At 40.8% G+C, this 13390-nt stretch overlaps 1 protein-coding gene across 1 annotated transcript in view; it reads left to right on the top strand.

Annotated features, from left to right (window-relative positions):
- Positions 1 to 2915, top strand: part of xkr7b (XK, Kell blood group complex subunit-related family, member 7b) — a 94933-nt gene extending 92018 nt beyond the window's left edge. The window contains exon 4 of the mRNA XM_084720321.1: positions 702 to 2915. Within this exon, the coding sequence (XP_084576447.1) occupies positions 702 to 1509 (808 nt within the window). The 3' untranslated portion in view covers positions 1510 to 2915. The remainder of the gene's footprint in view (positions 1 to 701) is intronic.
- The last annotated feature ends 10475 nt before the right edge of the window (positions 2916 to 13390 follow it).

Raw genomic sequence — 13390 nt, 5'->3', positions numbered from 1 at the left:
AGGATACTGAAGTACAGCCATAAGAATATGAATCTGTTTCTTGATCTAAAGGAGCTGCAAATATTTATGTATGATTGTAACACACATACTAAAGACGGTGGGCAAAACAACTTGTTTTCAATATGCAGAGCCTTGACATCATATGCAGGTAAAAACGTCTGGAAATTTGAGTAAAATACAGACTTTGCTTATCCCATGCAAGTGCGCCACACCAAACACAGACTACAAAGACTACCGCTCTTCACAAAATCCACAGGGGACTTAATCTTACTAACAGTATTGTTTATTGCAGAGGCTGTCAAAGTGGGAGGCAGACCTCCCCAGGGGGGTCCAAACAGTTTCAGGGGAGGCTCAGTGAATGGAAGTGAAAGAAATATTCTATTTGGTATTACATTAGTTATCAACAACATAACATAAAATAGCCTAAATTTGTGTGGTTTGGTTAAAAAGATACATCAGAGATTCAGTTGTTTAGAGGGACCAATGACGGCAAACAAAGATGGACGACACAGCTCTAATTTCTCCATCTGAACGAAAATGAAGCCAAAATATCCTGGATACAAGGGCTGCCATCTCGGTCTGGTGACGTCATTTGATTTCAATCTGAAGCAGAGCTTGACTGTCAATCGTGGCATAATGCTTTGTCTGAGGGGTGGCCCACCGTCTCAGAATTTGAAAACCTCTGATTTATTGTCTTCCAGGTGTGTCATGACCTTCTGGATCATCCAAGGTGAGACCGACTTCTGCATGTCCAAGTGGGAGGAAATCATCTACAACATGGTGGTGGGCATCATCTACATCTTCTGCTGGTTCAATGTCAAGGAGGGCCCCAGCCGTTTCCGTATGACCGTCTACTACTCTGTGACCCTGGCTGAGAACGTGGCACTGACCGCCGCCTGGTACACCTACCGTGGCCCGCATACCTCCGACTCCTACGCCCTGGTGGTGGTGTGCCTGGTAGCCTGCAGCTTTGCCCTGGGAACCTTCTTCATGTTGGTGTACTACTGCTGGCTGCACCCTGACGGGCCCGTTCTGGGCTCACAGTGGGGGGGGTGTGTGGACGAGGGCGCGGTGGGTACAGGAGGGGTGGCGGGAGTGATTGATGCTTGTCTCACACCATCCCAAGGGTCCCAAACAGACATGGTCATTACCAGCCCTCCGAGGACTCTCCCTAGGACTAAAGACACGGGAGAGCCGGTTCCCGGGGAGCGAGACAGGGACAGAGACAGGGACAGTTGCTTGCCTGTCTTCCAGGTGCGTCCCTCCCCGTCCTCCTCTCCTGCACTCCTTCACAGGACCTCCTCCTCATCCCGCGCACAGGAGGGCCCCGTGATCCGGATCGACCTCCCGAGAAAGCGATACCCGGCCTGGGATGCACACTTTATCGATCGGCGTCTCCGCAAGACCATTCTGCTTCTGGAGACCACATCCGCCGTCAGCCCCAGGATACAGTACAGGAGTAGCATGATGGGCAGCAAAGAGGTATTAGAGTATGAGACAACTGTCTAAGCCAACAAGGGCTCTTAAACATAGAAGTGCAGTCTGGGACCAAGGCTCAGCCTGAGATCAGCTCTCATCCCAGGACTACCTTCGTCAGGAGAAGCATGGAGAGGAGACACAGAGCGTCAGGCAACTCCTTTTTAAGAAAAGAGGTTGTCAAAACTTGATTGTAAAATGTAAAGCGCAATCTGGGACCAAGGCTCTCCCCTTAGGGCGCAGTCCGGGAGTAAGTAGCATGAATGAGCCGTGGGAAGTAAAGGGAGTAACACTGAACTGGGATAATCTTCATCTTTTCTAAAAGCTTGGAGGTGAGAAATTTAATCTCTCATCCTGGGACCAAGGAGTGTTAGATTTAGCTTCATCCTGCACGGTCAGAACAAGAAGTAAAAGGATTTGTGAGCAATGAAGTTGCGGAGTTTGAGATCACTGAGAGACAGTCTGCTGCATGAACTTGAGCCTCGGACCCCAGAGACTCAATAGAGACTTACCAGGGAACTTTTGGCTGCTAAAGTTTGCACAGGACATGCAATCATTTTGGTTTGGTAGCAAATTAGACACTCACAGAAAATAGGGACTCAGTGATTTGCAGGACAAAAGACGCGTAGATGTCAAGGTTAAACTGGGATAAATTGGATTGAAAAGTGATGTGTAGTTCTGTTGAGAAATCTAGGTTAGTTATAATATGTTAGATAGTGTTCAAACTACCATATTTAAGTATATATTTCAGTGAAGGACATAACAAAATGAAATATATTTAAAAAAAAAAGTGAGTGAAACATCTTTGATGTAGATGTCCCACTTTTCAACCAAATTTAGTCCAGTTTTAACCAAGATGTGCAAATTTCTTTTTGCCTCCAAATCCAGTAATTCCAGTAAAAAGCTGGAAAATGGATTCACATTTTTCATTTTTTATACCATCATGCTTCCAAAAGGTTGCATGTCCCTCGCAAACTGTGGTGACTGTCCTTTGTGTCCATGGTGTCTAAAGGGAAATGTAGTCTCCTACGCTGGGTTCTAGTCTCACGAGAACACAAGGGCCCAGGAAATCTAGGCTCACAAGTTTCACAGTTTGGGTCCAGATGATTTATGAAAAGTAGGCCTCAGATATATGTGATAACAGCCTCCCATCCATATGTGATACAAAAGCAGCCATAGCAAAAGTCCCACTGTTTGCATCCCAGCTGCATTGTCACCCCCAACCTGAGGAAGGAAAAATCAATCAGGACTGGATGTAAGGATGTAAGGTGGACGACTTCTGCGATGGCTCCCACCATATGGCATGCTGTGACTCACCACAAACAGGCCTGTGATGTACAGCTGAATAAATACAGATGTCAGAAATAAGCTATTATAATAAGCTAGTTAGGCGATGAATGACTTTTGGGTGAAGAAGCTTCATTTACTCGTAAAGAGTCTAAATGTTGTCCACTTTTCTTGGAAATACATACCATGTAGGTGTATGAAGGGTATCATGAGCAACCTCATTATGCTGTGAAAACATTTTCCAGTGTTTGGTGTTTGGGGAGAACAGTAGCTGACGAGAAATGTCTTTTAATTACGTCAACAGACCTTAAAGAATCCTGGAATGAATTGTCAGAATGTGAAAATGCAAGAACACGTCCAGTAAGGGGCCGTGTCCACCAAAGTGTTTTTTTTTTTTCAGAGGTTTGAATTGTTAGCACTGGAAGTGCCGCATATTTACACTATGCTGCAAATGCCAGGAGTGTGACAGTGTGAGCTGCACACTTGGGGGGAAAAAATGCTGCATTTGTCACTGTCACTTTTTACCCAGTGGTCCAATCACGGTAGATGAGGGGCGCGACAAATTCCAACCACAAAGACCAACTGCCACATCTTACATGTAGAAGTGTTAAAAAAAAAAAAAACACACACACACACACACACACACGCAGACAACAGCAATAGAGGAGAAATTAACACTGCTGTTTATGATGATCCATGTTTGTACCATCCTCAGATTACCATAATATAAATATGAAGAATAATGCTTGAAGGAGCATTATTTTTGCCACAGGTCTACAGGTCAGTCCTCTCTCCCTCCGTGCTTTAGCTCTTCTTTCATCCAGGACAAGTACTTTACATTTAATACCTCCATACTGGCAACAACTGTGTGTATGTGTCCCATTTGTGTGCTACCTTGAGGGAATTTCTTCAAAATTGGCACAAGTGTCCTCTTGAACTCAAAGAGGAACCAATTAGGTCCATGTGACCTTGAGTACAAGTCTTCCTTCCTTCTTTGAGTCTATTCCCATGAATTTCTTAGGAACGTTTGGAGGGAATTTCATAACATCTGGCACAAACGTCCACTTTGACTAAAGAAAGAACCCTTTATATTTTGGTGGTCAGAGGTCACTCTGACCTCACATTTTTGGCCATAACTCAAGAATTCATACGCTATGACAAAATTCCACATGACTATCTAATAGGATAAAATGAGGAAGTGATGACACATAATTTTCATCTCTCTTCTCTGTAAAAATGGTCTCTAAGTGAAGACAGTTTTTTCAGTTTCTCACTGGAAATTATCCACTTGAATCATACATGGCAATAAAGCGATAAGTTCCATTTTGCCAAAAAATACACTCAACACCTGCTATTAAATTCCTTCAAAGTCTTCACTACATAAACATACACAGGCAGTTGCATCATGCACTTCTGTGGATTCTGTATTACAGCAACTAAAGTGTCTCAGCTGCAAAAATGCTGCGTCTCCAAAGTGCTCTCACATGCACCTGGTGTTTCTAGCTGGGAAAAAATGCTTTGGTGGACACAGCCCATAAGTGGTTATTGCATGGAACAATAAATGCAAAGCAAAAGCAAATTAATAACAAAAGCTCAAAGATGTAAAGTATGCTACGTTTGTGCAGGCTAGCTATTCAGCACTAGCTGCTGTTTCATGTTACAGACAGGATGTTGACAAGGGTTTGGCCTTTATGAAAGGCGGTGTTGTTTACAAAATGAAACCATGTACAGGCCTTTGATTCAAAGTGGATATTTGCAGATTCAGGTTTGGACTTGTAAGTGATATCATCAATAGGAAAAAAAAAAAAAAAAAGCAACCCTCTTTGCTCCTTTAAACTGCTGTTGCGATGCCCCGAGGCAAGGAGCTACAACTCCGACAAATTCAGCCGAGCTGATCAGCAACCAACTTCAGAGGTTGAAGTTTAAACACGACTGCTCCCAGGTGTGAATGAGTGTTACTATCAATTAGAAGCAGCTGGATGCTCAGAAAGTCAAGCATGGTCATCAACAGTACCTGAAGGAAGAACAGTAAAAAAAAAAAAAAGAACTCATCAAAGCTAACTTCTGTCCTTTCTCATATTACAACAGGTTTCGCTTCAGCAGTCGGTCTTTGAAGTTTGTTTCAAAGACTTTTTTTTTTTTCTTTAAATGCCTTTAGGGTTAGTCTGTGCATTTAAGGTGATCTGATCTGTTATGAAGCAGAAGTTCTTTAAGTCAATCAACATTTAAACCAGTGTTGTGATTGTTTTAGATAAAGGCAGCAGAAGGTCTTAGCATTTTTTAGGAATGCACTCAGAAGCATTTCTCTAAAAACCATTACATCTCCCATGCGACCCTGATTCATCCTAAAAAGCATGTTCATCAAAACACATTTGAAGATGCATCTGAGATATTGTGCAGTGATAAAGGCTCCCAGTTCATTATGTAGTTCAACTGTTTGCTTGTTTTTACCTTAGTGGCTGATGTAACCAAGATTTTTTACGTTACAACCCAACAATCATTGAGAAGATGCCGATGTTCAGGGGGTCGCCACTTCATGGTTGACTGACACGAGCACAAATCAAAATACTATGGCACAGTAAAAACTCATTTATGAACAAAGCTGTTTAGAGTCTAGCTCTTACAAAGCAGGACAGGCAACATCTGTGGATGATTAACTTAATTTTAGCACTTCCCTTACCCTTGTCAAGGCTAATGCAGACTGTTGTATCAACATCAAAATTGAACCTCAGAATGTTTATTGTGTAAAAAGTGAGAATATCTACTTAACAACAAGTTGTTCATCCAGAGAAAGCTGTTGAACATGTCTCCATCGTCTCCATCCTGGTGGACGATAAAAAGAAAACTCGCTTATTTGGGTAGTGAAGTCTTCAGAATTCGAACAGTTCCCTCCTGCCGCCATCAGAGGCCAACAAACGGTGTTTATTGTTGCAGTATCCAGTGCAGTTCTGATTATCATCTTTATGCTGACGATGCATGTGTGTATTCAGAGGTGTTGAAGGGACTCCAGGAGAAGTATTTCCAACCTCATGTGCGATGGGTAAAGCAAGTCACAAAGAGCTGTTTATATACTTGTTTTTTAACAATGTGCCCACGTAGATAAGCAGCATTGTTCGTGTTCTTACTCATCTACTTACTTTGTGTGTACCTGGAGGATTAAAAAAGAAGGTCGCTCACACTTCTTAAAGATCAGCAGCTTGGTCAGTGGTCCTACTCTTCAAACTATGATGCTGTGGGTTCCCCTCTAGTGTCACTTCTGCAGGCACCCCACTATCGTAATGTTTTACTGTGCCGTCAAAGTGGATGGATGGATGGGTCACCCACGAGACTGGGGTCAAAAACTAGACTGTTTAAAACATGGCCTCCGTCACATCAGCCATTGGTTTTTCAAGAGCCATCATGATGTTCTCCACAGCCTCAGGTGGCTATTTGAGGTACTACAGTTTTGGATGCTTCTGCAGCAGCTTCATTTTTCAGCTCTGGAGGTTGTGTTAAAGAAATAGTCAAAATCAACTTCTTTTTAATATATGTAACATATGGAATTTAAGTTCAGTAACTAGTGCACTCTTTTAACCCAAGTCATGGTATTTTCCTAATCAAACTGCTACCATTTCACATTGTTAACAACCTCCTTGTGTTCCAAAAAATACTGCAAAAGTACCCTCTTGTTTGCCCTTATGGTAGATAAAGCATGAAAAAATGCCCTCTGGGGTAGCGCAGTGGCCAAGACAATTTAATAAAGTGCCCTTCAGAGTGCACAAAATGTGAAAAAGTGCCTCCTAGGGTGTCTTTCCAATAGAGAAAACATGGTAAAGTGCCCTCCTAGGTGCAACGCAGCAAATGCAATACAGTGCCATATAATGTAGGCTACCCTGTATGCTAGAAAATTGGTTGGCCTCTACTTTCTTCTAAATGGTCAAATAGGTAAAAGTTCCTTTTGTGTTTTTATTACAGACATGTAGTAATTGCTGTACTTTAAGACGCATAATAAAACAATTTTAATCAAAACCAGGAACTGGAAATATTTAACCACAAATACATCCCTTTTTGGATTTTTTCACCCCTGCCCTTCGCTCAATATTGACCATGTGTTTATCACTGTTATCCTGGTGATGAAGGTCATTTGACTCACCTTTCCTGCAGGTCCAAAATTCATAAAATGTGGAATGCCTTAAGCTTTATTTAACCGGATGTTATATATTTATGGCTAACTTGACTGCAGAGTCCTGCACATGTAAAAATGACGCTACTTACAGCATCAGTTTGAAGAGTAGGGCTGATGACCAAACGGCCCTGTTTGATGAGTTGGGAGTGTAAATGTGTTGGGCAGATCAAGGCTCAATAATACCTGCATAACACCAGATCAGAGTCATACTTTCCTGCCCCTACCGTTCATGTGTCATTACATCTTGTGAATGGGTTGCATTATATTTCGCTGGTCTGAATAATCAACCCTCTGGATACGCGGGGCAGCCATCATGCACAGGCTTATGAACTGTTAAAAGCAAGTATATAAGCACTCTGACCCTCACACGGTTTGTGGTTGTATTCCCAGTGAAGACACCAGGGGCAAAAATATCCCTATAAGCTCATTTTGGACATACGTGTGTGTCTCCTCTGCAGGGAAACCGTTGTGTTAATTTAACTGTAATGGGGAAAATCAACAATCAGGAATACAAGTTTAAAATTAATATTGGTAATAAGTGGGTTTTATTATCCTGATAGTGTTGTCTCCTACCTGAACTTGTGGATGTTGGTACAGTGGTGACAGTCACTGCGATGTTAATGGTGCTGAAAATGACTCTATGTCAACAATGATTACGTCATGTTGAACATGATAGGCTAATGTACAGATAATGCATCAAACACCCAATCACGGGCCGAGGGCGAGGCTTCGCTTTCTCTGATTGGGTAACGAACCAGTCTTTTGTCGTTGAGGTAAAATAACAGTTAAAAGTGGTGCGCTGAATATATATCGACTTGAACAAATCATGTTAAAAAGTAAACTGAGTTTAAAAACTCATATCATCTTTTATTAATTGATGCAAGTATTTATGTTTATTTATTTTTGTATTTGTTTTATATCTATTTATCTATTGTTTACTCACTCGGTGGCCATGTCTTTGGTATGACTCTTATATTAAGATGTAAAAACTGAAAATAGATTTTTTTTTACTCATTCTATATATCTGTATATACCAGCGTGGCGCTATACTAGGACGTGTGTGTGTATGAGTATGTGTGCTTTGGTTTGTATGTGTGTATCGTATGTACAGTATGTATGTAAGGATGTGCTCTAAGTTTTTTTGATAATGCTGCTTAAACATCCTCTGAGTGAACGAGCAGAAAAATAAACCAGTGGTGAAAATATCTATGACGCTGTTAAAAAAAGAACTCAACAAGCTGTGCTGATAACTGTAGATGGGAACAATACTGTAGTAAACATGGCTGAACAGCCGTCGACAATAAACTGATGTACCTGTGTTTTCATTTACAGCATTAGAGGTAGTAACTGACCATTTACTTGTATGAAAGTACAATTTTTATGGTACTTGTACTTTTAAGAGTCTGAGGCACAGGTAGTCTGACATGCCTTTACTTTTTATATATATTTCACGTATCTAAAAAGAACAACGGGCCTCATGCATGAATGTTTTCTTATTTTTCTCTTATATTCGTTCTTAAACAAAGCAGTGCAAGAGAAATACGAAAATCCTACGAGGGATTCTTGAAACACGCGCTGCCATCTGTTCTCGCTGTTCTGAGTATGTTGATGAATCACATTTGAGCTTAAGTTTGGATGCGCTGGTTGGACGTTTGCAGTTAGCATATAGAAACTCCCCAAAACATCCAAATAAGGGCAGCAGAATTAAGCACCATGTGAAAACCACAAAAAAATAAGCCACTGACATCTGACAGGTAAAACTAAGAAGGAAAGAAGGGAAGAAAAAAAAGTGAAAATCAAAGGAAATTACACTTTTATCTTTTGAGGAAGGGCAGCAGATGTGGAGATGGTGCACTGATGTTCACGAGTATAATGGATTAATCTGGTCTGCTGAGCAGCGGTTTGTAATATGAATGATTTATGCATGAGGCCCATTGATTCCAAAGTGCGGCTTGTATTCAGCTCAAACTGAGCATCTGAGAGCAGTAAGGGAGGGGTCACAAAGAGACGCATTGCTAGAAACGCGTCGCGAGCATGACCGTTGTTTTCCTATGGTACAGCGTATCTGGAATGTGCACCTTTCTTGCACCACATGTCGCGTTTTCTATCACTTTTCAGCGGCTGATCACACAGAAACACATGGCTACAGGCACAGATGCGTAATAAACACCCTGGTAAAGTTAAAACAGCTGGTGCGGGTCTAAAAACCACTGGAAAAAAAATTACACGTGGTACAAAACAGGAGCGCACGGCAGGCGCGCTGTACCACACGAAAACAGTGGTTTTGCTGGTGACACGTTTCTATCGATGTGTCTCTGTAAATTAGAATATTTTCAACATTTTAGCACAAGGCACAGAGTCACACCACTCATCCATACGATTATATGTGATTGTTAAATTGTGCACAAAGCTCCACTCCACAGGTGCACCAGCTGTTTGGCCTTTGCAAAGACATTTTTGAAGTGCTTGTACCTGTGGGGATCTGTGTGATCGTCCACTGGAATGTCGTTAGTCTGTTTTCTGGCGGTGCACGTTTCAGTGAGCTCAAATGACTGTTTCATCCTGTGCTCTGGGTACAAGAAAAGAGCTGAGTGGCAAACAACAGGTTAATTTTATTTCTAAATCTTGGGAAATTAGCAAAACGAGACTGAATAATACTTGCATACAATATGAGATAAGTTTATTTGACACTGCATTTAATCTATGGGGTAAACAAGGGTAAACTACAGTTTACTCACCTCTGTATTTACCACTACACACCTGATTTAGTTCTATTTTCCAGTATAATGTTATGATGATCAATTCAGTCAAACACTGGTAATGACAAAAGTCATTTGAAAATCAGGAAAATCTAATATTTGTCGTGGTTGCAGACTGCAGGCAGTACAAGGAGGAAAATTCTCCATGTATCTTAAAAGTAAATTGATGATCACATAAATATTTTTAAAAAAGTATCTCTGTTTGAAGGAATGCGATCTCCTGTAGATTTAGTCTCACGGTTAAGGAAAAGATTAAGTTAATAAACAACTTTTTAGCTTACAGTTTTACTTATCCAGACAGGGACAAGACGACCCAATGCAAGCCAACAAGTGCATGCAGGCACTTTTTAGTTTTCAGGGAGTCCTGCTGTCAAACAGCCTGAGTCTGCTACTACAGCAGCTCTGTGTTACTGTCATAAAACACTGTGCCACAAACACTGAATTTAGACTGATCCAAAATCCTAATTTCATTTTATTTAAATGACTGAATTCATCCAATGAATTCTGTAAAGCTCAACCTCTTAGTTTTGTCCCCCATTAGCTCCAGAATCCCTTTGAAGCCCTCTGATTGGCTGTTTCTTACCATCTGTATGTTTGGACCGCACAGAGGAATTTTCCAGGTGTGAAACCGGAGAGAGGCGGAGCTGAAACCTGAAGCTGGAGCTCCACCAACCCTCTTCCTCCTGAATCTTCCCGCCCCGTTTTCTCTCGTTTCCTCTCAGCTCTCCTCTTGTCTTTCCTCTCGAGGCGACAAGAAAATCTCTCCCTCGAACCAGCATCCTTTGATCTCTCCATCTCTCCCTCGCATCAGCATCCCTCCATCCTGGGGATTTGTTGTTTATTTGGTCGGCGTCTCTGGAGATCCAGCGACCAAACAACAATCCACACTGCTTCTCTCTTTCTCTTCAGATCCAAACTGCACCATTTGTCCTTTTTTCTTTGCTTTTCTCTTCGTTTTTGTGTTTTCAGTCCAATTTCTCACCATCCTTTTTTCATTTATTCACAGCAGGCAGAAAGAGGACAGATGCTGAAAATTTCTTCCCTTTTTTATCCATTTGTTCTCCATTTTTGTCCCTTCTCTGTCCCTCTTTGCCTTTCTGCGTTCCTCCTCTTTAATCGCTTGATTTTATTCCAACATTACCCTCCAACGTATTCTTCCACCTCAAAGTATTCCTCCTTTTTTCATTTTTTCAGTTTGTTTCTCCTTTCTCTTTGTCTCACATCCGTCCCTTTTCCTCTGCTGTCTCTGTCTTCACTTCATCAGTTTCTTATTTCTTGTCCTCATCCCTCCGTCTCCCATTCCTGCATTTTTTTCCCTTCTTTTCGTTATCATTCATGTCAGGGACGACGTGCAGCAAGCAGGTCATTATTGTTAATTAAACCCAGACAAAATGAAGGGATTTATTTCACAATAATGACCTGCTCACTGTACATTATAAAGCTTATTACTTATTATTATGTTTATTTGCAAAACAATCCAATAATTTGACCAAAACAGGTCAAAGGTCAAGCACTCATTTTTGAGAACTGGTACAAAACCATATTTTTAGTTGATTTTTTTATCTTTACTTTTCAATTATGCTGGGAAAATATATTCTAAAAGATCAAACTTTTGGCTACTAAACCTCGTAGTGGGGCCAACCTCTGGTAATTTTTAATTAAATTTAGACGTCAACTCTGTCAAATGGAAAATCTCGACTTCAGCGTCTTACAGAGATGACAAAATGTTACAGAGAAAACCCAGAAAGTTTAGAAATAAAAAAAAGAAAATCAAAACATTTCATAAATGACATAAATTTCATACATATAAATACTTAAAGATGAAAATCTTCACCCAAAAAGTGGAATTAAATTGTTGGTATTTACAACTTTTGCCAAAATGTCAGGCTGCAACCCCTAGATAGAAAACACAAAATCCCATACGCAACAATGCCGTTTTCTGTGTTTTTTAATCACAATTATGACAAGTTTATATGAACTGGTGTTAAGTTAAACAAACCTTTGTTTTATGGACTTTTTTATGGATTTAAAATATTCTTGCCTGAACCTGAGCATTTGTAATATCTTAATAAATGAATGTTAATCACTCAGCCATCATACTCCTTCAGACTTCTGCCTTCTCAGTGGATCAGTGAGCCGACACACTGACCAGACACCGCTAACACATCTGTATATTTAAAAAAAAAAAAACTGTCAACAGACACCTGTTGATCTAAGCTAGGCTGAGTTTTAGTCAGAGATGACAGTCTGATGCTGCTGAACTCCAGCAGTCTCACACTCAAGCTAATGTTAGATCTCCATCAGTACAAACGATTATTGTTCTCTAGAGGCTCGTAAATTCTTATTTCTTACTGCTACACAGCAGATTTTCAGCATTTTCTTCTTTCTCCCATTAGTAGACACTGTGAGTTTTTCACCAGAAGGGGGCGTGACGTTGCCGATTAGGATGGATGACGTATTGCTGGACCAATCAGAACTGAGTATTTAACAAAGCCATGGAAAAACATTTACTTATTGGTCCTTTGCTTTATCTCTCCTTTGTTCTTTTTCTAAATTTTATTTGCCATCAATCCTTGTTCTTCTTTCCCATTCTTCATTTGTTCATCCATGTCTTCTGTATTTCCCTCCATGCCACCTTTCTCATTTCCTCATTTGCTCCCTCCTTTCTGTCCTTCAGTTATCTCTAGTCCTCTTCCTCTTTTACAATCGTCTTTTCCTTTTAACTGCGCCCTCCTTCTTCTCCTCATCCTCATTTTTGTTCGTCCCTCGTCCTTTTCCATCATTTTCCATCCCTCCACCCTCTTCCTCTTCCACCTGTTTTCTCCTTCATGCTTATTTTCCTCCTCTTTTTTCCTCCCCTCTTGCGTCAGACCTCCTTCCTCGTGTGATTTTGAAGCGTGGAGCCTTTTAAGGATGCTTCTTCTTTGATATCACTGATGCACACACACACACACACACACACACACACACACACACACACACACACATACATGCATAAATTCACACAGAATTGAACCAGTACACACTCTCACACATGCTTGCAAACACACACACACACACACACATGTTTTGAGAGATATACAGTTGATGCAGCACCAAAATATATCAAGGTCTGACGTCCTTTGAAGTTCACACAAGCATGATTGATGTGTGTGTGTGTGTGTGTGTGTGTGTGTGTGTGTGTGTGTGTGTGCGTGCGTGCGTGTGTGTGTGTGTGTGAGGGAGAGACAGAGAGAGAGAGAGTGTGTGTTTCAGTGTGTATCAGGGCAGAACATCAAGGGCAGGTGAGTACATGTGAATATTGATGTACAGTAGTACATAGTGATGCACAGGTGCATTTATTTAGTGTGAGTGTGAAATGTGTGTATGTACTGCATGTGTGTGTAGCCAAATTAAAATTCAGTAAATGATAAATACATTTACAGAAAGAGAAAATCTGCTGTAGAAATGTTCATGTTCTATATCATTTTTTTTTATACTGAATAGTAAGAGATGGCATTAAAAAGTTTGTAATAAACCTGAAAAACCAGAAAAAAAAACTAAAAAGATGAACATATTTCTTTACACAATAAACAGTGACTGCATTCCAGTTCAGGTTTAAAGCAGCATTACGCAAAATTTGGTATTTTTACGATTTAGTGCATCCAATTTCAGAGTTGTTATAAATAGGGACAGCTAAACATGTGCGTCAGGTTGCAAACGT

The sequence above is a fragment of the Lutjanus erythropterus genome, chromosome 6, assembly GCF_056507025.1.
Source record: "Lutjanus erythropterus isolate fLutEry1 chromosome 6, fLutEry1.hap2, whole genome shotgun sequence".
In the NCBI taxonomy this organism is placed as follows: Eukaryota; Metazoa; Chordata; class Actinopteri; order Lutjaniformes; family Lutjanidae; genus Lutjanus; species Lutjanus erythropterus.
This window is presented reverse-complemented; position numbering and strand designations above follow the sequence as displayed.